At 52.6% G+C, this 25,244-nt stretch overlaps 3 protein-coding genes across 3 annotated transcripts in view; 2 read left to right on the forward strand and 1 right to left on the reverse strand.

The window, feature by feature from the left end:
* Positions 1 to 635, forward strand: part of LOC103768436 (chromosome unknown open reading frame, human C10orf54) — a gene marked incomplete at its 5' end in the record, with an annotated part of 10,726 nt that extends 10,091 nt beyond the window's left edge. The window contains one exon of the mRNA XM_008935580.1: positions 606 to 635. Coding sequence (XP_008933828.1) covers positions 606 to 635 — 30 coding nt within the window. The remainder of the gene's footprint in view (positions 1 to 605) is intronic.
* The window catches only part of CDH23 (cadherin-related 23), a gene marked incomplete at its 5' end in the record, with an annotated part of 73,651 nt that overhangs the window by 31,686 nt on the left and 16,721 nt on the right, over positions 1 to 25,244 (reverse strand). Inside the window, 12 exons of the mRNA XM_008935582.1 lie at positions 5,965 to 6,192; positions 7,444 to 7,572; positions 7,700 to 7,828; positions 8,342 to 8,491; positions 10,711 to 10,713; positions 11,032 to 11,133; positions 11,214 to 11,602; positions 11,798 to 11,933; positions 12,882 to 13,030; positions 13,377 to 13,437; positions 23,158 to 23,306; positions 24,507 to 24,620. Of these exons, the coding sequence (XP_008933830.1) occupies positions 5,965 to 6,192; positions 7,444 to 7,572; positions 7,700 to 7,828; positions 8,342 to 8,491; positions 10,711 to 10,713; positions 11,032 to 11,133; positions 11,214 to 11,602; positions 11,798 to 11,933; positions 12,882 to 13,030; positions 13,377 to 13,437; positions 23,158 to 23,306; positions 24,507 to 24,620 (1,739 nt within the window). The remainder of the gene's footprint in view (positions 1 to 5,964; positions 6,193 to 7,443; positions 7,573 to 7,699; positions 7,829 to 8,341; positions 8,492 to 10,710; positions 10,714 to 11,031; positions 11,134 to 11,213; positions 11,603 to 11,797; positions 11,934 to 12,881; positions 13,031 to 13,376; positions 13,438 to 23,157; positions 23,307 to 24,506; positions 24,621 to 25,244) is intronic.
* Positions 20,763 to 21,179, forward strand: LOC103768437 (chromosome unknown open reading frame, human C10orf105). Its single transcript, XM_008935581.1, has one exon. The coding sequence runs from the start codon at positions 20,763 to 20,765 to the stop codon at positions 21,177 to 21,179; it is 417 nt and encodes a 138-aa protein (XP_008933829.1).

The raw sequence follows: 25,244 nt of genomic DNA on the forward strand, positions 1-25,244 counted from the left end.
CCACCGATGGGGGGAGGTTGGGGTGTCACTGGGTAGCTGGGGAGGGGTGAATGGGAAAGGGAGAGTTAAGTGCATCCTGAGCTGTGTCCCCAGCAGCTCCAGGGAGACCTTCTTGCAGCCTTCCAGTTCTTAAAGGGGGCCTGTTGGAAAGCTGGGGACAGTCTTTTTTAGCAGGGCCTGTTGCCACAGGACAAGGGTTGATGGTTTTATACTAAAAGAGGGGAGATTTCGACTAGATAGAAGGAAGATATTTTTTGCAGTGAGGGTGGTGAGACCCTGGCTCTGGTTGCCCAGAGAGGTGGTCGAAGCCCCATCCCTGGAAACATTCCAAGCTCTGATCAACCTACTCTAGTTGAAGCTGCCCCTGCTCACTGCAGGGTGGTTGGTCTAGGTGACCTTGAAAGGTCCCTTCCAACCCAAATCATTCTATTCTATGAAATAGCTGCAAACTTTGCATTATGTAGAACATCAAGTCCCAGGGCTTTGAAGATGGGACACATCCATTTTGCATCCATTTTCCATGCAAAAGCAGAGCTTGGCCACTTCCCAGATCATACACCTGCAGCTGCAAGCTGGACTAATACCCCTGCTCTATCCTTTTCTAGATCCTGTTCCCGACTCACCAAATGCCTTGAATGCCTGAAGACCCTGGAGGAAACCACATCTCCCAGAAGCAGCCAGGAGAGGCCAGGCAGCCACCATCCCACACTTGCCCAACTAAGGCACCCGAGAGGGAAGTGTGGCCATGGACAGCAAAGCCTTAAAATAAGAAGCTCAGTGAACCTCTCTTGGCGGATATTGGGATTTCACTATTTCTGTGGAGAAGAGCATGGCTCTGCACTGCTCATGTTTTATGGACTAGCTGAAAATTGGGAGTGCTGGGAAGGAAGGACAACTTGCACCTGCAAACCTCCCTGAGAATTTAATTTATTGGCATGGGGTTAAACTCTGCAACATCAACCTGTTTCTACATATTTGACTGAGCACCCTCTCCAGGCGAGGATGGTAACGTACTTCATCCACCATGAGAGAAACAGGCTTGCAGGCAAACCTTGGGCTACCTTTTTCTTTGCAAAACAGGAAGGGGAGAGGCTCCCTGCTTCTCTCAGAGCCCTCCTTCCCCACCAGCCTTTTGAGATGGTCGTGGACTTGTGGGGCTGCCACCTTTTCAGCTGGACATACATTGGGAGGAGCCTTTTTTCTGCTGCAGTTATATCCTCAGCTTGGGATGAGGGGAATTTCTATTTGTTTCAGTACCAATGCTGATTAAAAGAAAAAAAAAAAAAAAGGATGTTTGAGGATATTTATACCTTTTTTTTTTTTAAATGACTGCAAACTAGACAGTTCATCTGGAGGGTGTGGAAGGATGTTCTTGTGATGTGGATGAGAGCCCCTGAGGAGAGGTGGGAAACACTCCACCCATCCCCTCCTGGGTCTAACATGGCCAGAGCAGCCATCCCTGAAGCCACTGCCTCCAACCAGCTGGAGGACCCTGCGATGCTCCAGGGGACACAGGTGCTCTCACAGCACCCTCCATCCAAACACAGCACCCTCCATCCAAACACAGCACCCTGGCATCACTTATCCGAAAGAAGCTGGAGGTCAGGCTCCAGCGTGACTCAGCCTCTGGTGAGGAGATAAAAGCTTGTGGTAGACACTTACTCAAAATGTGTGTTTGTTTCGATTTTTTTTCCCCCCTTGCTTCTGTTTTTGTTGTGAAGTGGGGAAAAAATTGCCACGAGACAAACATAAACACGAGTCATATCAAAACAGTGTCAGACCTGAGCACTAGCCCTCTCAGGCAGCGTGCCCAGGCAGAGATTTTCACACTCTGTGGCTGGAGGAAACAGCATTTCCTTCTGCAATGGGCTGGGGACAGGCTGCAGGATTGGGTTGATCCAGAGCAACTTCTAGATGAGCTGGCTGCAGGCAGAAGGGTAAAGGAGAAGCCAGCACCAATGATTCTGCTGCAGATGTAATTTCCTGAGCACGGGACTCAAGCTTTATTGCCACCCACGGCTCGGCCCCTTTCCCAGCCTTCCTAGGGAAGCTCGCCCAGTCCCTCCAGCACTTCCTTCTCCCAGTCCCAGCAGCTGCAGCCAGAAAGACAGGCAGGGGATGTGCCTTCCTGCAGGTCCTAACCGCTCTGAAACCCTTTCCAAAGCCCTCCATTTGCTCCACTTCGGTGACAGAGTAAAGCTTTGTTGGAAACAAGTTTCTCTCCGTGCTGCAGGAATCCTTTTTTTTTTTTTGGGGATACCCTGTGCTGTAGGTGGGCAGGCAGAGGTGAGCTGGGCAGCCACGTGCTCTTTCAGAGGCACTGGTGGGGCACTGAGTGGCATCAGGGATTGTTTCCCACCTGGAAAGCTCACCAGAAGGAAAATTAAAGGTATTTAGGGGAAAGAAGAGATGGCTACCCAGCTTTCTGCAGGTGGTGGAGCCAGAGCCCTGGAAAACTGGGTGTCCACCTTGGCCTCTACCACTGGTGGAGAAGATGGCATGGTGCTGCATTTTCAGGCAGGAAGAAGCTTGTGGTGAATCATAGAATGTTTTGGGTTGGAAAGGACCTTCAAAGCTCATCTAGTCCAACCTCCAAGGTGAAGGAGATGCAGCAAGATACTGATAACCTCATGGACCTTGCCAGGTCCCATCAGCTCTTGTGAGGGCCTGACTTAGGAACACACAGGGGTTGGTGCCCTGCTGCTGGCTGTTTTCTGCTGTATTAGCACTTGAGGCTTTGCTGGTGAGGAGAGTAAGAAGCTGCAATGCTTCACCTGAACCCTTGTTTCAGAGGGGGTGGACAGAAACAGAAACTGCAGAGGCTGGAGCAGCCCTGGCCAGGGTTGGCTGCAAGGTCAGTGGCTGGGTGGTGAGGAGCAACTTTGCCAGTCTGCCCTGCCTTGGGGGCCTGTGTCTGCAGGTGTTGGGGGGAGTCCTGCTCCAGCACATGCAGGTGCTGCAGCTCCCCTGGGCAGACATCCATCCTTCTGCTGCAGGAAGCATCTGAAAGACTCGGGAGCAAGGCCAGTCCTTGGGGAGGTGCAGCTGCAGGCTTGCACCAGGGTCAGGCAGAGCTTGGGTGACTCCAAGTCCCACTCATGGACACCAAGAGCTTCCTGTTGCAGCTCACCAGGTTGTGAGGGTTTTCTTTCCTGCAGTGCTTTGGGGTAAATGCTTTTCTCTTATAATTAACACTTTACCCTTTTGCCCCTGCACTTCCAGCTCCCAAGAGAGTGATCCATATTCCCTGTACTCTTGCTGCCCTGGATATCATGGATCACCATGGGACTTTCAAGTCCTCTGTCTCCCCCATTCTCAGAAGGCCATGACTTGAAGCACATGAAAGGACATACAACTTATAAGCAGTAATCCCTTTTTGTGCACCATTGCATCATCTTAGACTTGTGAAACCAGAGTTTCTAACAGGTGACAAATTCCCAACAGACATCATTTCATCATCCAGGCTGGAGGCCAGCACTCACTGAGTGACACGCAGGACAGCCTCTCACAAGACCTAGGCGTGCTTGAGCTCCAAAAAAGGTCTGAAATTCTTCTCCCTGCTCAGGAATCGGGTCACTGGACACTTTGTTTCACTTCAGTCTGGTGGGATTTTCATAGTTGCTGCTGGCATAACTGGCAGCGGTGACGTGGTGCAGAAACCCTGAGGACAAGCAAGGCTGCTGGGACACTGCTTTGGCAGCATGAAGCAATAAGCTTCATGCTTCCAGCACAGAGAAGACAAGAGGGCATTGCCATGGCAATGGGACTGGCCTGCTCAGCACATGGAATTCCTCACAACAGCAGCATCAGCAATGCTCCCAGGGTGCCAGGGCGAAGGAGACAAGGAAGAGCTGGTGGTATCAAAGAATCGTAGAATGGATTGGGTTGGAAGAGGCCTTTAAAGGTCCAGACTCCTTCTTCAGTGAGAAGGGACAGCTTCCACTAGAGCAGGTTGCTCAGAGCCCCATCCTACCTCACCTTGAGCACCTCCAGGGATGTGGCTTCTATCATCTCTCTGCATAATCTGGGCCAGGATATCACTATCCTCACTGTAAAAAATTTCTTCCTTCTCTCTAGTCAAAATCTCCCCTTTTCTACTTTAAAACCATCACCTCTTGTCCTTACTGTAACACTCTTATTGTCTTTGTCTTATTGTAACAGACCCTGCTAAAAAGATTGTCCCAATCTTTCTGATAGGCCCCCTTTAAGTACTGAAAGGATGCAAGAAGGTCTTCTCCTGGAGCCTTCTCCTCTCCATGCTGACCAAGCCCAACTCTCTCCTGCTGGCCTCCCAGCATGGGAGTTCCCCCCTCGGGTCACTGCTGGGGCTCCTCTGGCCCTGCTCCAGCAGGTCCCTGTCTCTGCTGTGCTGAGGACTCCAGAGCTGCCCCAGCACTGCAGGGGGGTCTCCCCAGAGCGGGGCAGAGGGGCAGGATCCCCTCCCTGCCCTGCTGCCCATGCTGCTGGGGGTGCAGCCCAGGATCCATTGGCTTCTGGGCTGCAAGCACACATTGCCAGCTCCTGTCCAGCTCTGGACTCACCAGTATTGGATGCTGAAGTTATAAGAAGCTGCCTTCTCTCATTTTGGTGGACAGAGACCTTACCTAGATTTAAGCTGTAGTGGTGACATGGCTTAAAAGGATGATGATGCACAGGCAGGCATGTGAACTCCCCGGGAAGGAGGAGCTGAGAGTGCAAAGCCCAACATGAGCATTGCAAGCCACACTTTGCACTGCTGGTTGCAACCTGTTTCCTCAAAATGTAGAGCAGGGCTCTGCAGCGAGAGCTCTGCTGGGAGATCAGAGAGATGGAGAGAGATAGCAGGGGGAGGTGGGTGAGAGGAAGGATGGTAGGGTGTCGCATGGGGTGTCACGTCTGTGTGTCTCACAGTTTGGGCTTGCTTTGTGCACCCAGGAGCTTGCTCATGTCCCTGCATGACCAGGGGCTTTAGGAGGGACTCGGGGCTGGAAAATGCACGAAGAACACAGCAGTTGCAATGGTGAGTTCAACATCCTTGTCTCTCTTCAACCATGGAGACCAGAACTACACCTGATCCTCCACATGTGGCCTCACCAGGGCAGAGAAGTGGAGGAGAACCTCCCTCAATATGCTGGCCACACCCTTTTTAATGCACTCCAGGAGACACTGGCCTTCTTGGCTACAATGGCACACTGCTGGCTCATGGTGAACTTGTTGTCCACCAAGTCCTTCTCCACAGAGCTGCCTTCCAGCAGGTTAACCCCTAACCTGTACTGGTGCAGGGGCCTATTCCTCCCCAGGTGCAGGACCCTACACACTTGCCCTTGTTGAGTTTCATTACGTTCTTCTCCACTCAACTCTCCAGCCTGTCCAGGTCTTGCTGAATGGCAGCACAGCTCTGGTGTGTCAGCCACTCCTGGTTTTCTATCATCAGCCAATTGGCTGAGGGTCCACTGTGTCGCTTCATCCAGGTTGTTGATGAATATGTTGAACAAGACTGGACTCAGTCCTGACCCTGGGGACCACCACAAGCTACAGGCCCCCAACTAGACTCTGTGCTGCTGGTCACAACCCTCTGAGCTCTGCCACTCAGCTAGTTCTCAATCCACCTCACTGTGCAGTCATCTAATCCACACTTCCTGAGCTTACCTATGAAAAGGTTATGGGAGACAGTGCCAAAAGCCACCAGACTGCTTGCCCCTTCAGATACTTTTGATGTTTTTTGGCATTACAGATGGGAGACTGCCTCTCCCTGAACGACTGCAAGAGAGGGTCCTGCAGGACTAGGCACCGAAGGAAGCTCTGAATCCAACCTGTAGGCATATAGAGTTGGACCTTGAGTCATAACCCAAATGGCCGAGTCACAGAACCACCACGCTCTGTGCCAGTCCCCCCCTTCCGCGCTCGACGTCTCAGTGCTACGCTCGCTCCCGCGGCACTGCCCAGCTCCATCCTCCTCCCAGAAGGCACGTTTTGGTGGCTCACCGACAAGGAGGGGTTGCCCTCATCCTCCACGGTGACCACCAGGCTGTAGAAGCTCTGGCGCTCGCGGTCGGGCGGGGAGGGCCGGGTGGCGATCTCGCCGGTGACGCGGTCCATGCGGAAGGTCAGGTCCTCGTTCCCACGGGTGATGTAGTAGGAGAGGACGCTGTTGAGGCCGACGTCCCGGTCGGTGGCACGTACCTGGGCCACCGCCGTGCCCCCACCGACGTTCTGAGGGTGAGATGGGGGGCAGAGGTACGTGGCATAAGTCACGTGCACCTCATAACATATACAAGACATAATTAATAACATAATTCTAATAGAGAGAGGGGGTTTTCCAGGCTCCAGATTCACTGCCCCGACACCCAGCAGCCAAGCAGAAGGCTGCTCTCCTTCTCTCCTTCGCCAGCTCCTGGATCCCATTTTTGCAGGGCTTTATTGTAGATGGTGTTTTACCAACAGATGCATCTTTGTGCAAAAAATTAACCAAGGCTACTCGCCCTGCTACTGATAGCTCAGCTGAGAATCAGCCACAGGCATAGCAATGGAAGGCTCTGCCCTTTGCTTGAGTGCTTCAGTCTTTCTTGGTTGGAAACCCTGGAATTTAATGCATTTTCTATCTTAGCTTTTAAAAAGAAACAGAATGAAACTAACAGGTGACATTTGCTGTGGAAGTCACACACAGTGTGAAAATTCAGCGTGCTGACCTTGCACCTCTTTTTCCTACATTACAGCATCTCCTATTTGTTGCAATGAACCAGTTTTCAGATTCACAATGGTGGGAAGCTGCATGTTAGGTCCTATCTAGGCTGGCACAGTCCCGAAGAGGATAAAACCACGTGTCTGTGTGCAAAGGTGAAAGCTGGGTAATGGACTCAGCGCTCAGCTAATTATTTTTGGATAGTCCTATTACAGGGGAAATCAAAACAGAAATTCTGCTCTTCAACCAGCTCTGAACATGTATTAAATAGATAAGAAAATCCTAACAGGGCAATAACTTTAATGCAAAGCTATTAATCATGAGCAGCACCTTTTCACAGCTAAGTGTCACTGGCTATTACTTGTATTTCATTTTTCATCATCAAATTGAGAACCCCCTGGTCCAGGAATTAAGCTGTCAGGAAATAAGTTGTCTTTTCTCACACCCGATTGTGTTTTATTGCTTAATTATCCAGCTCTTGCAGAGCTGCTTCCTGAGAGCAATTTCTATTCTGTACTGCTCTGCCTCTTGTGTCATTTCCAGGGGTGTATAGCCACTTCTCCTTCCTGCTAGTCCCTGCACTTTCATGAGCTTAAGTTGCTTGTGCAGCTCACTCCTAGCCCAAAATGAAGAGGCTATCACAGGTGAGGGTTTGCAAGGGGCCAGAAACCCTTAAATCATCCAAGCTGAGGTCTAACCACTAGACAGGTGGGGACAACAGAGTTGGTGGTCAGACGTCACCTTGGGAGGGTGGAAGGAGAGGAGCAGGGCTGGACACTCACCTCACTCACGCTGACGTTGTAGCCAAAGGGGCTGTCAATGATGGGGGGGTTGTCATTGACATCGAGGATGTTCACTCGCAGGGTGTGCTCCTTTCTCCGCGGGGGCACGCCACCATCTGAGGCTTGGATCTGCAGTTGCAATTAGATTTAAAAACCAAAACAAAAGAGGTTTTTAAGCTCACAGCCCCCAGAAAACAGTCTCGATGCTCAAACCAGAAGAAGCCCAAGGAGGTAAGAGGGATAGTTTGGTGCTTACCCGTAAGGTGTAGTGATCCAGCAGCTCCCGGTCCAGTGGCCGTGCCACAAACACCTCACCATAGGTGTTGTTGGTGGTACGAATCTCGAAAGCCCGACCGATGTTCCCTGATGTCAGCGAGAAGGTCACCTGGAAACATCCCAGGGGAAAGAAAAACAGAGCATGCAATGTAGTGCTGTGAGGAGGATGGAAAGAAAGGAGACCCTACAACAACAAACCCAGCATTGCCTCAGGAAGCCTCTGAGGTCCTTTAAAAGGTCCAATGTGTGGGGTCCATGGGTGCGTTGGCTTATTGCAGCCACCCCAAAGCACATGCCCACAGGCCAGCCCTGGTCTCATCCACAGCCCTCCTACAATACTAGCAGTTTTTGGCATTAAGGGTGTTGGGACCTCTTTGATGCCTGTCTGCATGGTAAGGAGAATCACAAAACATAGAATGGTTTGGGTTGGAAGGGACCTTAAATATCACCTAGTTCAAACCCCTCACCATGGGCAGGGACGTCTCCCATTAGACCACATTGCCCAAAGCCCCATGTGAGAGCTTCCTGCTCAGCCTACCAGTTTCTGGAGGGATTTCTTCCTCAGTAAAACACTCCCACAGCCTTATGGGCAGCCCCAAACCTGCTGTGCTGGCCTCCCTACCTGCCCATTTCTGCCTGCATCCGGGTCACGGGCCAGGACCACAGCCACCCGCTTGCCGACTGCGCTGTCCTCCGCCACGCTCACCGACGAGTCGGAGGTGATGTCAAACTGGGGGCTGTTGTCATTCTCATCCAAGACTGTGATGGTCACCTGCAAGTGTGGCATGGAGCTCAGATAGGAGCTGGCCCCATGCTAGCCTGGTATCAGCAGCCACCCAAGCAACCCCAACAACCCTCGACACCCTTTTGAGGTGCCAAGAGCATCAATGCTGCCCATCCCACGTGGGAGTGGGCCCAGGTATCTGAGTCTAGGAGCTGAAGCTACATCCTTGTCTGCAGTGGATGAGGAGGAGGAGGGATGCTTAGAGGCTGGAGAAAGAGCACAAGAGTGCAGTAGCTCAAGTGGTGGATTTTCCTATGGAGCATCCTCTGTTGTTTTTATCCTCCAAATAGCTGGGCATGGAGCAACTCAGCGCTGCGGCAAGGTGACCCTTTCCTGACAGGACCAGAGGTTGGGCAGGGTTTGCTTTATGGCTAAACAGTAACAATGAAAACAGAGCTGCCTGTGTTTAACTAAACCAGGGCAAGCTGGGCAAAGAGAAGACCTGAGCTCCCTCCTGGGACAAGGGTGTAAGAGACTGGGCAGGAGATGCTCAGAGGGACACTCCACCACAGGCGACTGAGGAGCAGGCTACCTTGGCCACAATTAGCCAGAGGAAATGCTCTCATCGTGTTTATAATCAAAATGCTGTGACACGTCACAGAAATGAGAGAGGAAGAGCCTTTCTGTTCCCGGGGCTCTATTTCTGGGTGCCCTGAGCACCCAGGTGCGGCCGGGCTGAATGCAACAACATCCCGGAGGAAGCTGAGGAGTGAGTTGTGCTCCTTGGGGTGATTCAGTTATTGTTGCTGTTGAATTAAAAACACAGAGCCAAGAGCCAGGAGAGCCCATTCAGCTGCTGCAGCGGATCCAGCAGCTGCTGCCCCCAGTGCCGGGTTGGGGTGTTGGGACTTTGGTTGCCAGCAGTGAAGTGGCTCACAGGCACCACACCGTGTCCTGAGCAGCATCACACGGGCTGGTGCTGGTGGGATGGGGCTGGAGATCCCTGGTCCCTCCTCGCAGCTCAGTGTGGAGTTGGGGATGGATCCTGGCCCCCGAGGAGACGCCAGCATGATGGATGAGCTTACCTTCTGTGGGAAGAGAGCAGAGGGGGAAACAGAGAAAACAAAGAACCACCAGTTAATAGGGGATGAGGAGGTGCAGGCACATGTGAGGGGCAGTGGGATAGCCCTGCATCCCACCCCAGCAGTGTCGAGGGCACCCTGCTGCAGTCGTTCAGAAGCTCCTCTGTCACTGCATCCCTTTGTTTTTGGTAGATTTGACCCTTGCTGTAGGAGAGTCTCAGACAAGAGCACGGCAGCATGAAGAGAACACAGCTGCTGGCACCCCCATGGGTGGGGGCACACAGCACTTGCAGCCTCACTGCCTTTGCCACTGTCCTTTTGAGAGACAACAGGTGCACCAAGAAACACCAAGCACTGCCCAACGCTCTGGGCCAGCCTCTGGTTTCACACTCTCCCCTGGACCCTGCTCCCCCAGCTGGCCTAAACCAGCAGGATTTGGGTAGTGCCAGCTGAGCTGCACTACCATTGGATAGAGACCAGGCTTGCTCTGCACCCAGCATGTCTCCTGCCCCCACAGAGAAATGCAAATCACCCCCCTCTGCTCGGCTGCCTTTGAAACTGCCAAATATAACTCTCTTAAACATAGAATCATCAAATCTTTTTGGTTGGAAGATGCCTTTAAGATCATCAGGTCCAACTGTTCACTCAGCTCTGACAGGGCACCACTAACCCATGTCCCTCAGCACCACATCTACACGGCTTTTAAATCCCTCCAGGGATGGGGACTCCACCACTGCCCTGGGCAGCCTGGGCCAGGCCTGGACAACCCTTTCAGGGAAGATGTTTTTCCTCATGTCAAACCTAAATCTCCCCTGGTGCAACTTGAGGCTGTTTCCACTTCTCCTATCACTTGTTCCTTGGGAGAGGAGCACCTGGCTACAACCTCCTTTCAGGTAGTTTTAGAGAGTGAGAAGGTCTCCCCTGACCCTCCTTTTCTCCAGGCTCAACAACCTCAGGTCCCTCAGCTGCTCCTCACAGGACTTAGGCTCTAGACACTTCTCACTAGCTTTGTTGCCCTTCTCCAGACATGCTCCAGCCCCTCAATGTCTTTGTTGAAGTGAAGGGCCCAAAACTTAACCCAGGATTCAAGATGCAGCCTCCCCAGTGCCCTCAGTCCAGGGGGATAATCCCTGACCTAGCCCTGCTGGCCACACTAGTGCTGATCCAAGCCAGGCTGCTGTTGACCTTCTTGGCCACCTGGACACACTGCTGGCTCATATTTACCTCCCTCAAAAGTGTTGTAGCTCAGTAAGCAACCTGAAAACTCCACAGTTTGTTGTGGGTTGTTTTATTTGTTATTCTGAGAAATCCTATGATAATGCAGAAGCTGAAAGGTTCATGCTTATGCAAATGCAGGGTTTCCCACAAATCTGTTTCCAAACCCCAGTGGCCGGAGCAGAGAGCACAATTAGGACATGTTGTCCCATGCCAGAGGAAGAGGGAGGTGACCTGAGGTCAGCTCTGCCCATACAGAGCTTGGTGGGGAAGTGGATAGAACCTACTCACCACTGTGGAGTCTATCTTTGGTCCTCCATCATCAGCTACCACTGTCAAGGTGTAGAAATCCCCTTTCTCCCGATCCACTTGGCCTTTAACTGTGATCACACCCTGCCAAAGATGAACAGCCATGTTAGCAACCACCACTTTGGTGGACAAGTGAGGCAGGAGGTACTGCACTAGCTACTTACTGTGATCCCATTGATTTTGAAAAGGGAAAGTGCCTGGGCATTGGTGTTGGGGTCGAACTTGTAGGTTATCTGGTTGAGGTTGTCAATGGAGCGGGCCTGGACCCTGAGCACCTCGGAGCCCATGGGGATGTTCTCCATGATCACGGCCTCGTAGCTGCTGTTGGAGAACTGCACGGCCTCATCCAGCTCATTCAGCAGGCTGACGTACACGCTACAGAAGCCCTGGTTGTTGGGGGGTGCTTGGTCGGTGGCAGAGATATTCATCAGGTAGCTGGTTTTGGTCTCATAATCCAGGTACTCGATGGTCGTGATGAGGCCCGTGCTCTCATCAATCTCAAACTTCCCTTCAGCACCCGACAGGATTTTGTAGCTCACCAAACCGCCGTTCCCTGGGGTGGGAGGAGGAACCATGGTGCTGGTTGGACCAAGCATCCCAAAGAGACAGGCACCACTGGTACACACCGTGACTATGGAGCAGAGCCCATCTCGCACGAGGATTTCAACCCAGGCAAGCCAGGATCCATGGAATGGTAAACTTCACCACTTCCCCCCAACCTAGCTGTTTCTCACCACCAGCTTCTTACCTGTGTCTCGGTCGGTGGCCCGGACCACTGCCACTGAAGTCCCTATACCTGCTGTCTCCCTCAGTCCCAGACGGTTGTACTGCCGCTGGGTGAACACTGGCACCTCGTCGTTGACATCTTCCACATAGATGATCACCTGTGAACCCCCCCCATGAGAAACCACAGGTGAGCCAGGCAGGTTTGTGAACCCTCTCTAGGTGCTTACACTCGTGAGGGGAAATATTCCTTCATGGAATTTTTCATGGCTCTTATCTGCTGCATATGAGAAACATTCTCTCTACTACAAACACCATGTGATGGAGAGAGAACACACAGAGTTTAACATCATAGAGATAAACAAGCCCTGTGGACAGGGTAACTCAGTCCTTCCCCAGCTGAAGGCATGTACAGTCTGTATATTAATTCCTCTGTACTTTGGGATCTTCTGCTCAAAACCTTGCAGCTAGAGATCCTGCAATGTAGAAACATTGATGTCTTGGTGGGAAATTTTGCTCCAAGTTCAGCGGGTCGAGCTCCTGTTTCCCTAGGGAACATCCTTTTTCCTCCTGGTTTTCTGCTTGCTGCTGGTGCTGCGGGCATGTCACGCTCAGCCAGAGCCCACCCCACCAGTGGCTCTAAAAATATATGCAGCCAGAGGGCTGGGCTTGTGGGAACCGTGGGAAGCTAGTCTGTCACTGCTAGAGATTATTGCCACCAAGCCCTGGGTTATTTAAATAGATGCCTGGCCAGGAGACAGTTTCCAATAGGCTGAAGCTCAGCTCCCAACAGCTGAGCTGCATCTCACCAGGCAAGCAAGACTCCCTTTGACAACAACTGCCACACCCCTTAACAGCCTCACTGCACCAAAACATCACAGGAAAAAATGAAAAAATGCCACAAAGAACCCTCCAACAAGCCCTTCTCCATCCATGGGCAGCCCCTAGAGACTTTCTGTTAGCATTTCCACACCAGATCACTCCAACTTCCTGCGTGCTCGCAAGGGCTGGATGTGACCTCCCTCTAACGAAGCATCCCAAATATTTTACATTAACTCCTCCATCGCCCAGCCCTGCTGCCCACCCCTTAGCAGCCACAAGGTCCTTACCCTCACGGAGCTCCTCATGGGTCCCTGCTCTGTGTTGTAGGCCTCTACCTCCAGGACGTGAGAGGAGTTTTGCTCCCTGTCGAGGTGCCGCACGCCTCTCATCACCAGCCCCGTGCTGGGATTGATGCGGAAGTGGTTGTGCTCGTTTCCTGGAGGGGGGGAGAAGTGAGAGGGATGCTGCCCATCGTTGCTGTCTCAGCACTGGTGACATGCCAGGCTCTCCCCAAGGAGCTATCTTGGAGGAAGGTTGTTGAGCAAAATACAAGCCCTACCACCTTCAGCTACACTAGGGTTTAGCCCCGGTCAAGCCAGGAGCTGTGGCATCTAGGTGTCCATCCATGACAGATCATCCGCTGGCAATTAACCCTGATGATTAAGTTTTGCTCAGAGGTGGGGGAAATGTTTCTGTAGGCTGCAAAGTGCACAAGGACGGAGAGTGCAATGGCTGGAGCCTGGTACAAACCCACTGATGCACAAAGGGACACCTGGACTTACCCCTGACAATCCGGTACCACACCCTCCCGTTAACACCTTCATCCACATCTGTGGCTTTCACCTTCAGGAGAAAAGAACAACAATGAGGGTGTAGGGCAGAGATTTCCACACTGGGACAAGTCTTCCCCTTCTGCCAAGGCTGGACATTCTGTCCCTCCACCTGAGCCAAGGAGCTTACCAAGTGCAAAGCAAAATAATTACCCTCCCCTAGTGTTGTGGCTTAACCTCAGCTGGCAACTAAACACCAGCAGCTGCTGGCCACTGCCCCCCTCCTCCATATGTCAGGGGAGGAGAATTGAGAGGAAAAGAAAAAGAAAAAGCCCACAGATTGAGATAAGGACAACTGAATAGAGCAACACAAAGAGAAAAGAGACAACAATAATACTTGTGACTTAATATATAAAGCAAGTGATAATAAGCCCCTTACCTGAGACGCAGCTCTTCCTGCTCCAGCAGCATGCTAAACCCACCCACTGAAACAAAACCCTGCCCCCCTGTACCTGAGCCCCTCCCCTTATATAGAGGATGTGATGTGAGTAAGATATCAAATATCCCACTGGCTGGTTTGGTTGTTCACCCTAGCTGTGGCCCCACCCAGCTGCAGCTGCTTGTGAACACTAACCCTATCCTGGCCAAATCCAGGACACCTCAGCACTAACCAGCAGGAAAAAACGTGGGAGCTCTTGGCTGTCAGGTTAGCTGTTGGATGGGCTTGGAGTGGGAGCTGAGCCTAAGGACCATGCCATGAAACCCATGGGCCAGTGCAGTGGTGGAGGTGCATCCACTGGTCCTGCTCTGTGCTTGTCCCACTGGAGACAGAATTATAGAATTGTTCAGGTTGGAAAAGACTTTTAAGATCATCAAGTCCAACTGTTCACTCAGCACTGACAGGGCACCACTAAACCATGTCCCTCAGCACCACATCTACACGGCTTTGAAACCCCTCCACGGATGGGGACTCCACCACTGCTCTGGGCAGCCTTGGCCAAGCCTGGACAACACTTTCAGGGAAGATATTATTCATCATGTCCAACCTACCCCCCTCCCTGCACAACCTGAGATTGTTTCCTCTTGTCCTGCCACTTGTTTTTTGGGAATAGAGACCAACACTACCACCCCCCCAACCCCCCATCCTCTCCTCTCCCCCCCTCTGGCTCCAACATCCTTTCAGGGAGTTGCTGGGACCCAGAAGATTTCCCTTGAGCCTCTTTTTCTCCAGGCTCAACAACCCCAGGTCCCTCAGCTGCTCCTCACAAGACTTGTGCTCTAGACCCTTCCCCAGCTTTGTTGCCCTTCTCTAGCCATACTCCAGCCCCTCAAGGTCTTTCTTGGAGTCAGCGTCCCAAAACTGAATGGAGGGTTTGAGGTGCAGCCTCCCCAGTGCTGAGGCCAGGGGGTTGTTCCCTGCCCTACTCCTGCTGGCCACACTAGTGCTGGTACAAAAGTTGCTGCTGGGGATGGAGCCTCCCTGCCTGCAGAGCTGGTTTGACATGGGCAGGGATTGCTGCTCCCACTCATGGTGGGCACCCAGCCTACAGCATCAGGGCAAGCCATCAAAGCAGCAGCATATGTAAAAATGACCAAAAGAAACATGAATGCAACCAGTATAGAGTATGCTGGTGGTCTGGACACTGGTCTGGGTCCTCAGAAGAGCCAGAGCAGCTGGTGGGAGCATCCCTCAGCTGTGATGTACTCCAGGGTCCACGCATGGCCTGAATAAACCATCCACCCTGGGAAACTCAAGACACGGGTCCCCTCTGGTGTCTCTGAACAACACTGCAGTGTTTCCCAGCAAACGCCAGCCAGCAGCACACCAGCTCTGGCAGCTGGGAAGCGGGACCTGGTGAGGGACAGCGTGGCCAGGGCTTCCTTCCCAGCTGTCATCCAGCCACTGCATCCATCTCCCCTCCACAGGAACCACTTCCCATAAAGCATCCAAAGCATGACCGTGGTGGTGACTGCTTGTGAATCATCAGGGTGAGGATGCAGGGAATACCTTAAGCCTTTATTCTTTGCCTGTTGCCCTTGGCAAGGTATCTACTGCTGTATCTCCTCCCTACAAATGTTACCCAGAGGTTTCCTTTCCCCAGGCAGGTGGGGGTTTGTGCCCTGACACACACTCTGAAGAGGAGGGCAAAGGATGCACATGCAGCAGGAACACTGAGGCCATTTATAGGGGCTCAGCTTTAAAGCCCTGGGCTTCATCCACAGCCCCACACCACGCTTGCAGGAGCCAGAGCTGCTCTTCTGAAATGTTGTTTTGAGATGACACGAACTGCTCTTGTTCCATCAAATCAGCCTGTGTCAGCAGAACCCTTAGAAAACGCTGACACCCCACACTTGCAAACTACCTGGATGTAGGATACCCAGATAACATAGTGTCCAGGGTACTCCTGTGCTACACACACTGTTTTCCTCTGTCCCAGATCAGATCCCATCCTGCTCATGCCTGGACACAATCCTGTGCCTTGCTCAATGTTTCACCATGGAGCCAGCACCTCAGAATCACAGAATCACTTTGGTTGGAAGACGCCTTTAAGATCATTAGGTCCAAGTGTTAACTCAGCACTGACAGGGTATCACTAAACCATGTCCCTGAGCATCACATCTACACAGCTTTTAAATCCCTCCAGGGATGGGGACTCCACCACTGCCCTGGGCAGCCTGGGACAGGGCTTGACAACCTTTTTCAGGAAGAAATATTTCCTACTATCCAACCTAAACCTCCCCTGGTGCAACTTGAGGCCGTTTCCTCTTGTCCTATGGCTTGTCACCTTGCTTTCACAACAGAGAGTTCTCCTTCCCACAGCAGCTCTCCCACCCTTGGGGCTCCCCGAGGCCATCTCTGGGCAGGAGCTGGGCTGTCTCCCCTCCCAGGTGGTGGATGGGCTCCACAGCAGCTTGCCACTGATGCTCAGGCACAACAGCTGCCTTGGCAAGGCACAGCACTGACTCTCTCCTGGGAAAATCTATCTTATTACCTGAAACACCATTTCTAGGAGAACTGGAAGACTAAGGGATGGGGGATAAAGCTTTGCAGCTTTTTGCACCATTCCCTGCCCTGCTGTGCCTGGGAAAATGCATTTCAAGGTGAGCAAACAAGAAGGTTTTCAACATGATGAGCAAATTTCACCCTGCAAACACCCACTCGGGCACCCTTCTCCCAGCTCCCTCCCAGCATCTCCTGCAGGCAGCCCCAGCACAGAAATCAGGTGAAATGGATCAGCCCAGCTATTTGATTTTTAGTTTTTAAAAAATCAGTTTGCATTAAAACAACACATACTCCTGCCAGCCTACAGCCTGGGAAAAACTTGACTGCTGCTGCTTTGACCCAGTGAAGTCCCAGAGGAGACATGATATTTTGACAGACTGTCCCAAACTTGGGAAAATGACTGCACTTGAGTGCAGTAAAGCTCTTTCTGCTGCAGAAATGAGGCACCTTCTGCACCCAAGCACTGGGTGCCTCCAGCTTGCTTTAGAGAACGGGCTGCAGGCAGAGCCAGACTTCTGCAGGCCACCTTTCAAACACCCCTGGCTACGGGGAAGGGGTCAGAAAAGGAGGAGGAAGGAGTGGGTGTGGGAATAAAAGGCTGGGAATAAAGCAGGAGGCTTGGCACAGAGTTGCTGGGAAAAGGGGGAGCAGGCGTGGGGCTCAGCCCACGACTGTACCATTCAACCTTCCTGCAGGGGCAAAGCTCAGGGAAACTCATCCTCGGGGGCTCAGCCCCTCAGCCCAGCAGGGCACAACTCTGGGGCATCACCACCCTGGCAAATCCTGGCAAAGGGCTCGGGGGCCCCCTTGGCTTTGTATGCTCGAGCTGTCCCCAGCCTGGCTACTATTGCTCTCCCACCCTCCCTTGCCATCCCAAAGGGAGGAAGGGGCTGGCAGCTGGTGGAGCGTGGAGGGAGAGGCAGCAAGGCAGGCGTGCAGGAGGCAAAGCCCAGGCTCGGCTGGCCAGCGAGAGGTAGGGACCCCAGACCCCCCTGGCAAACCCAGCACCAGCCACTCAGGCTAAGCCCGAGGGGGGAGTGAGGCAGGCCAGGGATGTGCCACCCCCCTCAGCCTGGGGAAAGGGCTGCAGATGAGGTGGGGATGGGCGATGCAAAGTTTGGGGTGGGTTTGAAGTCAGGCATCCCTCCTCCCTTCTCTATCCTGTTGCTTTGTGGTGGGAGAGAGGCAAAGTCCTGTGGATGCAGCACAGGGTGATGGGGTACAACGTGACTGACAGCCCTTGGCTTTTGGTACCCAACTATTTGGGTCAGTAACCTGCATGTTTGGGACCCTCCAGCATCACCTGCAAGTGAGTGGAAAAGTCTTAGTGCTTCAAGAAAAGCTGGGGAGCTCCAGAAAAGTGTTGCTAAGCAAGGTGGGGTGTGGAAAGAGAGCTGCTATTCATCAGAGCTGTGTTGTAGACACAGAATTGCCTGAAAACAGCCTTTTCTTTGCAGGAGTTTGAGAAAGGGAGGGAGAGCATATGGAAAAACTGGCAAACTAGGCAGCCTTGCCAGGCCAGGCAGACAGCACCTGGTGCTGGGCAGAACAACCCTCTCTGTTGCTCATCTATTCTTCTTCCTTTCCACCCTCCTCAGGAGCATTTTGCTTTTGGCAATTTCTTTTCTTGCCTTGTGCCCAGTGCTGGGTCCTGAGCACTCAGAACATCTTGTGTTAGAGCTGTTCAGGCAGGAATGACCCCTATGGGGAGGTTTGGCAGGCTGGGCAAGCCTCTTATCAAACCACCTGGACTGCACAATGTGGGGCTTGGGTGGGACAGCGCTGCTGGGAAGGGGGGATGGTAGGAACAGGGATGCAGGCAGCAGCTTGGCCAGTGGGTACAAAATGCTCTGGGTGACTGATCCTCTGTCACACTTCAAGAAAAGCACCAAGCTTTCACCTTGCAGGAAGGAAGCCCTTATCCCCACATGTGCCATGGGCAGGGGGAGTGCTGCTCTTACCATATCCTGAGCTCTCTGCTGATACGACACTAAATTTGCTGGCTTTTTGCTGAAATTCTGCTGAAATGGCTGTAGCTCTTTCAGGCAGGAGGTGAGGAGGAAATCCCCGTTGTTCACATCAAAACATCTAAAAACTTATTGGTCCTAAAAAACAGGTCACTGCTCACAGGTACTCTGCAAAGATTTCCCCAATTTTTAGTAGCTCCTTTTCTGGAAGGCCTCATAGATTTGGTGAGGGGCAGCCTAGACCTTCCCTGAACCTGCAGCTCTGCCAGCTGAGCTGGCTATGAGGAGAGGATGGGTGGAAAGCAAGAGGAGAAGAGTGCATGGCTGGAAATTCTGGGAAAATATCAGTGTGGTCCCTCCTGATGGGTTTCTAAGGGATGCTATCAGCTGAATTTGAAAGAAAAACCCTACGGCCACCACCAACGGAGCAAAAAACAACCTGAAGAAATTGCCCATGCCTCCTGGCTCGCTCTTAAACTATCTAAGGTCACCAGCCAGAACACGTGCAGTCAGTAAGTGCCAGAATTAAGGTAGCCGTGGTAACCTCAATTCAGGCTGCCTTTGGTGTGCAGGGTAAGCAGCTGCTCTGCTTGCTGTTTTTCATGCCCGGGCAGCACCCAGGAGCACCTTGCCCACGGAGCAGGGGGTCCTTGGGATGGCTGTGGCTGCCAGGGGCTGCTCTGCCTCCAAAGCTGGAGGGGAAGGGGCTGGGCCAGGCAAGGAGAGGCTGCAGGATAAAGAAACACTTTTGGGGTGAAGAGAGGAGGAAACATCTCTTCGGGGGAGGAGATGAGAGCCCTAGCCCCTGAGCCTGCTTGCAATACCCACGGGGACTCACCCGAGCTGAGGTATGCTCAGATACTGACCTATTTACTTTTATATTTGCCATTTTCTGAGCACAGACCTGGCCCTGACCTGGAGAAGCAGGCACATCTCCCCAGACCCTCCAAGCTTTGACCAGGCTGATAAAGTCCTTGCCCTGAGGCCACCAGCATCACAGCTTTGAATGCTCCAGCCCAGGCTATGGGAAGCATCCCAGAGATAAATCACATGTCCCAAGTGCCTCAAACCTGGCATCCAGTTGTAGTGGAAATCTCTGACCTTACTCCCCCTGTATCTCAGCTCCTTGCCTGCAGGGTGAAGAGCACGGATCCTGTGGGAGCACAGATGACCTGAGTTCAAGGGCTCCTCAACCCCCCAGCACTTGCTGGGAGCCTTGCAGCTCTCACAGTGTTTGCTTAAGGTTCTTTCCTCCTGCATAACTTGGAGGATGAGCGATGTTTATCTCTTCTGACGCAGCAGCTCGCTTTCCACTGGGCTCATCTCTGCTGGGGTGTCTCATAGTTTCCAATTAGTGATTAGAGACACTTTACTGATATCTCCACTCCCTTATTTTTTTTTTTTTTGCACTGCTTTACTGGTGAGTGTCTGGCTGCTGCCTACGCAAACCTGTACAGCTTTGGGGTGGCAGCTGCAAGAGCAGACCCAGAGACCCTGGCAGTCCCTGCAGCCCTGCCTTTCCCCTCCTAAGCTCTTCCTTTTAACTTGGCTCAATCCAAATCCATACTTGCCAGAAGCCTGCCCAGCCATGGAGCAGTCCAACAGCTCTCCAGCACTCTTCTAACTCCCACACCTCTGTAGGAAAGTCAATGTATTAAAGCTTTACCCCCAGCACACAGGCTAGAGCACCAAGGACCCAGCCAAGCTGTTGCATTGCAGAAAGCAATATTTCCCCAGCCCTCACCTCCAAGCTGGGGAGTTGCTGGCCTCGGGCACAGCCTGCCCAGGGCCAGGAACAGGCACAGGAGCAAAACCATGGCTGTAAACTTCGCCAGGGGTATAAGCTGGGTGGGGGTCTGACCCAGTGAGAAGAGGATAGGACAGTGGCCATCAGGTGTTTGGTAAAGAGCTCTTACTGATGAGGCTTTGGGACATCACTGATTGCAAGACTGGCTGAGAAATCGGCGACGTGTCTGAACCTGAAACTAGGTCAGCAAAAAGCCTAACCCAGAAGGATTTTTGGCACAAGCAGGGTGAGCGTGTTACACTTCACCCCTGCAAAAATAAAAAAGGTAAAGCCAGTGCAATACTGCAGCTCGATGGGGACTTATCTGAGAGGAGGTTCAACCAACATAGTTCATGGTACTATGTGTATCTGAGACTACCTGTGGTAGTTTTCTTTGCCAGATAGTTTTGTACTTCAATTCAGGGCAGTACTTTCCTGGTATCAATTCCACCTCTGTGCTTTGCCTGCTAACAAAGCAGATTCTTGTCACCCTGTGTCACAGAAAACACAACCAGGAGAACCTCAGACATCAAGGTGAGCCAAAAATCTATCAGACAGGACAGAGGGAAGTTGTCTGTCCAGCTTCTAGGTGGTAATCACCCGTGTTGTTTCTCTGTGTCACCTTGTGCCCTGCAGGGAAGATGAGCACAGAGGACATTGGCAACGGGATCTCTCCCACTCCACCTCTCCTTGGGCTTCTGGTTTCAACCACCAAGCCGGTCTCGCCCAGTGCCACATCCCCTGAGATGGCAGACCCACTGCCTATCATTGTCTCTCTCGTCTGCATCTTCCTCCTCCTGGCGACCTTCCTCATCTTTGTCACCCTCTGCAAGCCAGCGGCACTGGACCAGTCCCACCCTGGGCCCAGTGAGTGCATGCCCCATCACCCAGCAGATGCCAGCGAGCCCCAGTTGAGGTTCTGGAAGCGACTGGGCTCCCTGCGCCGTTCCATCAACACCTTCAGGAGGAGTCGGCCGGTGACCCAGAGCCAGCTCATCTTCCCCAGAAGCTCCCCTGCCAGCCAGAACTGGCATGTCACAGAGTGCACCAAAATGTAATCCTGCTCTGTGGGAACTATCTCACCCTGCACAGCTATTCTTCCCAAGGCTTCTGATTCAGGCTCAACTCCCTTCTCAAGCAGCCCCTCAGACCTTCGGCATCCTGGCAAAGCCCCTTTAAGCAGCTGATTTCCAGGCAGCAGCTCCACAAAGCGACAGGAGACGTTCCTATTTCAAGTTCCCAAATGCTTTCCAAGTTGCTGTTTCCTGGCAGGAAAGGTGGAGGCATCCAAACTACACCCACATGCAGCTATCCCAGGGCAGTCCAAAAAAATATTGCTGCATCATTTCTTTTGGAAAATGTTGTGCAAGTTGTGAGGCACCTGGGCGAGAGCAGAGCAACCTAACAAACATCACCATGAAGAGAGGCATCCCAGGGCAAACGGGCTCCACAAAAAGCATCCCACAGCTGAGATCACCCCCCCCACAAGATGTGCTCCTGAAGCAGGTGAAGGCTTGTGCCCAGCATGTGCTGCCTGGTCCCTGTCTCCCCCTTCTCCGTGCAACAAGCTGTGGGTTGTTGCGGTTGCTGCTTGGAAGGATGCAAGCTACAGCTGTCTGCTGGAAACCTGCTTCAATAAATGAGCAGCAGGAGCAGGTAAACATGCCTGTAAATGCATTAAAGGCCTTTTGAGGCTCGCAGAGGCTGCCAGCTTGGAAAGGCACCACGCAAGGCTGAGCCGCTCGTTTCTGCTGGGAAAGGGCACAACAGCCAGCAGGTAAGCTGACGTGCTTAAAGGAGAAAGAAGAAGTGGTTTAATTCTTCCAAGTCTGCAGCTCACACTAGTTCCCTCCTTTGGGTGAAGTCTCTGTGCCCGGCAAGGCTCCCTGGTGAGCACCAGCCCCCATCTCTCTGGGTGTCACATGGTTTCTGACCCTCTCAGGGTGCAGCTCTGTTCCAGGACCTCTCCAGGCTGCCTGGGACATTTCTGTTCACCACCAGCCCTGGGCTGCCTTTTGGAGAAGAGGATGGGGAAACCTTCAAAAACTCCTGCTGCTATAGGGGTGCGGGGATGTGTTTGGAAGGGGAAACCTTTAGTAGAAATAGTTCACTTTTTAAGGTGTAAATTAAACTAAACTCGAGTGATTGTTCATTTCCAGTTCCCTCTGATTTTGTTCTGTGGAAAACAATCTTCTCCCAAATACCGCCTCTCTTTTGCCACAGACTGCCAAGGGCATCCCCCTCTTTGGGGAATTGTGCTCTAAGAAAAGGGACTTTGATGTCAGACTCAGGCTTCTTCTATTCACAGTCTTTCAATTTGCAAAATCGGCTCAATTTCAGAAGTCCCATGTCAGGGCTCCTCTCCACCCACCCAGCTCCCCTGCACCTCCAGCCCAGGCATAGGGGTTGCAGGTAGATTGTGACCCTGGGGTGTTATGAGCATCACCATGGCATGGCATAACAGGTGACCACAAGCTGCAGGAGCTCACGCTGGGGGACTGGCCTCTCTGAGCACGATGTGTAGCTCCTGGCAAACCTTATTGCAAGAGCCAAAAGGCTCCATTCTTCTCTGCCAGTGACTCACCCTGTCCCCAAGAGCCAGGGACAAAGCTGCCCCTTTCCCCGTGCTGAGAGAGGTATTAAAGGCAGGAGGAGCCTTCCCAGGGCCCTCTGCAAAGGGCCTTTGGTGCCTGCTCCAGAAGAGCTGTGGGTTTGAAGGGCTGCTGGAAGCCCTCGAAGGCTGAGTGAATGCCAGCATTCATTCAGTGCTCACTGAGCCATTCAGCTCTGCCCACCGCTGCCTCAAAGAGGAACAAAAATGAAAGCAAAGTCCAAACGCTTTTCTCCCTGCGTTTTCCCCCCACCCCCATTCAGAGCATCTCTTTTCATGCACTCTTCTCCTTTCCCCTCGAGACGGAGAGAGAAAATCTCTGCCCTGGGCTTCCTGGAGCTGACAGCCTTGGTGCCAGGGTTCAGAGCGCAAGGAACCCCCTTCACCCACCCACCCAGGGGCCGTGGTGGAAGAGAGCCACATGCCTGCACTATGCTGCTGGCAGCTGGGATGTCCTCGGGGACACTGACTTCATAGCTGCTCTGAAGGAAGATGGGTCTGTTGTCATTGACATCCAGGACGGTCACGTAGACGGTGGCAGTCCCGGTGCGCCGGTTCCCCGTGGGGCCGTTGTCTGTACAGGAGAAAAATGCGAGGAGAGGTTTGGTCACCTCCATTCTCCTCCTCGTACAGGTGGTGCTCAGCCTTAGGCTGCTGAAAACGATAGGACCAACATTTCTAAACTAAAATTCTCAGTCTTTTCTGCAGCTTCCAAACCCAATGCTAAACCACAGGGTTATTTTTTTCTGTCTATCCTGAAAGAGAAAGGAAAAATCAAATCACCCCTAACCTCTGCCTTGGGGCCGCTGCCCAGCAAGGCTGGAAATGCAACCAGTGATTAAAAAGGGTTTGCAACTCCATAGACCAAGGGAGTAATGTACACTGGAAGGGACTGCTGGAAGTCAGGGATTTTGGAAATTAGGATGGGCAGGGGTCCAATGACCTTTCTGTAGACCCAGCTCAGCTCACAGTGAAAAAGCAGCAGAACTGGTTGATGTTCAGTAGATAAGGACATGGCATCACAGTTCTTGGTTTAGCCATGAAGGATGAGGCAAAGGAGAGCATAGGCTGGGCTTGCTTTTTCCAACATGATGGAAGTAAGCACTGAACCCACTCAGCTGGGATCTACTGACTAGGGAAACACAGGCAGCCTGATACCACTGCAGGGGCAGAACGGACCCTTTACCACTTGGGACTTGGTTTTGCATGCCTGGCTGGACCCCATGGCACCTGCAATGCCGTTGCCCCCAAGATTTGTGACCAGGCCACTTATTTCACCTTTCAAAAGGGATGTCCAAGTTTTCTGTAAACAGACACATCATTATAAAGGTCTGGGGATGATGGCCAAGATGGGTTTGGCACACGGGCCCTCTGCCTGTGCCAGGTGGCTCTATATTAATTGGTAGCCACTGAGCCAAAGTCTGGCATGGTTTTAGGGCAATGATGCTGTGGTGCTGCTGGCATTTCTTGGTGGAGGTCTACCCTGGACAGCATGGAGACTCTTGAGAACAGGAGGACCTTAGCCTTCTACAGGTGAATGGGAAAGCCCCAGGGCTGGGCAGGTCTGAGGGGTGAATTTGCTGTCTCTCAAAGTCATGCTGGAACCAGTACATATTAATGCACACAGGTTACATAATGCTCACACCAAACACAGGCTCTGGTTTATAGAGCACCCCAAAGGCTGCTGTCTCTCTGCTGCATTTCCAAGGCAGCTCAGCATGTGCCCGGCCACCCCGCGTGGCAGCAGTCCCAGGGATGGGTGGGAAATCCTTACCAATGGCCTCCAGGATCAGCGTGTATGATGCCACAGTCTCCCTGTCCAGACTCACGACAGTCCTGACCACTCCATCCCGGAAGCCGACGCTGAATTTGCCATCCTGGTTCCCACCTGCAGCAAAACCCAAGGACTGGGTCACCCGTTGTCTGGATGCAGGAAGCAGAGCCCCCACAGTGGGGGTGTGGGGTCAGCTCAGCCTCAACTGCTCGGCCTGTCCTCCTGAAGGGCTGCTCTTCACACGGGCTTGAGCACGGCAAGAACCGTTGTAGAACCACTGAATCACAGAATGGCTTGTGTTGGGTGGCACCTTTAAAGACCATCTCGTCCAACCTCTCTGCAGGGAGCAGGGACATCTGCAACTAGAGCAGGTTGCTCAGAGCCCCGGCCAACCTCACCTGGAATGGTTCCAGGGATGGGGATTTGACCACCTCTCTGGGCAGCCTGGGCCAGGGTCTCACCACCCTCACTGTAAAAAGTTTCTTCTTTCTCTGTAGTTGAAATCTCCCCTTTTCTACATTAAAGCCATCATCCTTGTCCTGGTGCAACAGGCCATGCTAAAAGGTCTGTCCCCAGCTTTCTTATATACCTCCCTTTAAGTACTGAAAGGCCACCAGAAGGTCTCCCTGGAGCCTTCTCCTCTCCTCGCTGCCCAAGCCCAGCTCTCTCCTGCTGGCCTCCCAGCAGAGGGGTTCCACCCTTGGGTCACTGCTGGGCCTCCTCTGGCCCCACTCCCCC

This window comes from Merops nubicus, unplaced genomic scaffold (genome assembly GCF_000691845.1).
Source record: "Merops nubicus isolate BGI_N331 unplaced genomic scaffold, ASM69184v1 scaffold242, whole genome shotgun sequence".
Lineage (NCBI taxonomy): Eukaryota > Metazoa > Chordata > Aves > Coraciiformes > Meropidae > Merops > Merops nubicus.

Bases quoted from the DNA above. Each gene is read 5' to 3' on its own strand.
- LOC103768437 (XM_008935581.1), top strand. From the start codon at position 20,763: ATGAGCACAGAGGACATTGGCAACGGGATCTCTCCCACTCCACCTCTC.